Here is a 2,705-nt window from a genome sequence, read left to right on the forward strand (position 1 = left end):
GCAGAAAGCAGCTACTGTTCCCCGGCTCGGCCGGAGGCGCCTTTGCCCTCAAGCCTTTCGGCTGAATCATCGCTTGTTTACTGCCGTGCGAGAGAAAAATCAAAGTTTGGCGCAGGCGCCGCCGGGCGGGATTTTATTTAGTTGCTGCATTGCTTTGGGGTTGGGGTGGGCTGGGGGGAGCGATGAACCCCGCTCGCGGCGCTGCGCCCTCGCCCCGCGCACGAGCTCCGGGGGAAGGCTCCCGCGGCCGGAGCGAGGATGCTGCCCCGGCGCGGGGCCGCTGCAGGCGAGGGCCGGGGGGAGGCGCGGGCGGAGCGGAGCGAGCGCCGTCTCCCGCCTCCCGCGGAGGAGTTCGGCCAGAGGCTGGGGAGCCCTGTGGATAGAGGCTGCTCCGCTGCGTGCTGGGGCGGGGGGGGGACGCGCAGCCCGGCTCCCGGGAGTCCTGGTTATCCGGGCTGCCGGGGCGGTGCGAGCACGCCTCTCCGTTCCCCCTCGCCCTTCCTGGCCGTCCCAGCGCTGCCGCTGGGCGGCTTTATCCCGGCTGGACGCCGGCCCGCGCCGGCAGCTCGGACCCCGGGGGAATTGCTCCCCCCGCCGAGGCTCGCCGCGGCGGTTGTGCCGAGCCTTTGCTCCTCGCTCTTTTCTCGTGCCTCCCTTCCTGTGCAGCCCGTCTCTCTCCGCCGAGCTTCGCCGCGCTCTTCCTGCATCTCTCCTCCTCCTTCTCCGTCCCGCTTCTGCGTCGGCATCGCCCCGTCCCTGCAGCGCGCTCATGCCCGCCTCCCTCTCCGACACAGGCCAGCCCCAGGGGCGAGCGGCCCCGCCGGGCCCCCCGCCGCCCGGCCCCTGTGCCCGCCTGCTGCACAACGGGGACCCGGGCAGCGGGCTCTTCCGCCCCCTCCCCGGCTCGCAGAAGCCTCACCGCAAGCTGCAGTCCCACCACTCCATCAACAGCCAGGGCAGCAAGAAGAGCAAGGGCAGCTCCAAGTCGGCCTCCTCCCACATCCCTATTGAGGCTCAAGAAGGTACCGGCTTTCCCTGGAGCTGGGGGAGGGGGGGTCGGGGGTCCTGTTCCCCGGGAAGGGTCCCGTTCCCCAGGGTGGTCCCTTTCCACCGGAGCCCTGCTGCCTGCATCCCTCGGGATGCCCCTCGCAGCATCCTTCAGCGCCGCGGTGCCCCGTTTCGTGTCCTCCGGAGCCGGCCTGCGTCCCGCAGAGGCTGGACGCGCCCCTGGGCGCTGAGCGAGGTCCTTGGAGCGGTGCCTTGGCTCCCGGCCCCTCTCCCCATCCCCTCCCTTAGTTCCCAGGGAATCAGGGCCTAAGCGTGCCTGGCCGGGCTGTGCCTCGCCGGCCCGGCCCGTGGCTCCCACCGGGCCTCCCCGACGATCTCTCCCCGTGTTGCCCGGCAGACTGCTGCGTGCACTGCATCCTCTCGTGCCTCTTCTGCGAGTTCCTGACCCTCTGCAACATCGTGCTGGACTGCGCCACCTGCGGCTCCTGCACCTCCGAGGACTCCTGCATCTGCTGCTGCTGCTGCAACTCGGGCGAGTGCGCGGACTGCGACCTGCCCTGCGACATGGACTGCGGCATCATCGACGCCTGCTGCGAGTCGGCCGACTGCCTGGAGATCTGCATGGAGTGCTGCGGGCTCTGCTTCTCCTCCTGAGCGGCCAGGGGCCGAGCCGGCCACCCCCGACCCCCGGCCCCATCCCGCGGCGGCCGAAGCCCCTGCGGGTTGCTGAGCCGGCGGCGGAGAAACCCGCGAGTGAAACGCCGAGAGGAGGAGCAGAGCGGAGGAGCTCGACCCCCCCCACCACCACCTCGCCCGGGGGAGGGATCCACGGAGCCGAGGGCCCCCCCGGGACGGCCGCGCGGACGCTCGCCCTCTACCTCTTCCCCTCGTGCCGGGCCGGCCCCGGGGACCACGGCAGCTTCCTGCCACCTGAGCCGAGAGCAGGAGCGCCAGCCCGGCCCCGGCGCGCCGGCGGGGGCTGCCGGAGGGGCGTCTTCCCGCCGCGGTGCCGGCCCCGGGGCTGAGCGAGGGCAGCGCTCCGGCTGCATTGCCCTGGGGTCCGAGGCGGGGTGGCCCCGAGCGTCCTCGCCCGCTCCGTGCCGGGAGAGGCCGGACACGCTGCAGAGCCCGGCTCCGGCCGGGGAGCCGGCGGCGGGGCCGGGAGGCGCGGGAGCCCTTGGCTCCCTCTCCTTTGCGGTCGGAAGCAACTTCTCATCCCCTGCCCCCGTCTCGGTGCTGAGATTAGCAGCCAAGTGCAATAAAAACACCCGCTCCCCTCCCTGCGCCGCCGGCCGGGAAGAGGCTTTTCCTGTGCTGGTCTCTCCCGGAGCGGGGTTGCACCTCTGGGCTCGGCAGCCCCCTCCGGCCGAACGCCTTCCCGCCCGGCTCCCGCGCCACGGGGCCGGGCGCTGGCTGCGCTGGGGGAGGCCGGAGCCGTGCCGAGCCGGGGCGGCGGGTTCGAAATGACCCCACCAGCCCCCAGCCCCATCCCGTGGCCCCAGGGGTGGGGGGGGACGGGGCTCCTGGCTGGGCGAGGGCGGAAAAACCCCGCTGTCCTTCTGCAGGGCTGGTGGAAGGGGAGGGAGAACAAGGGTCCTGGGTTTGTCTGTTGGGGCTTTGGGGTTTTTTTGTTTGGTTTTTTTTTTTTTTTTTGGTCTCTTTTGTTACTGTAAATAAAGATCTTTCCTCGTTTCTGA

The 2,705-nt window shown here is 71.4% G+C and overlaps 1 protein-coding gene across 1 annotated transcript in view; it reads left to right on the plus strand.

Annotated features, from left to right (window-relative positions):
- The window catches only part of MDFI (MyoD family inhibitor), a gene marked incomplete at its 5' end in the record, with an annotated part of 16,529 nt that extends 13,824 nt beyond the window's left edge, over positions 1-2,705 (plus strand). Inside the window, 2 exons of the mRNA XM_085310655.1 lie at positions 795-1,022; positions 1,406-2,705. Of these exons, the coding sequence (XP_085166781.1) occupies positions 795-1,022; positions 1,406-1,662 (485 nt within the window). The remainder of the gene's footprint in view (positions 1-794; positions 1,023-1,405) is intronic.

This window comes from Rhea americana, unplaced genomic scaffold (assembly GCF_003343005.1).
Source record: "Rhea americana isolate MKP2758 unplaced genomic scaffold, rheAme1 scaffold_321, whole genome shotgun sequence".
Lineage (NCBI taxonomy): Eukaryota > Metazoa > Chordata > Aves > Rheiformes > Rheidae > Rhea > Rhea americana.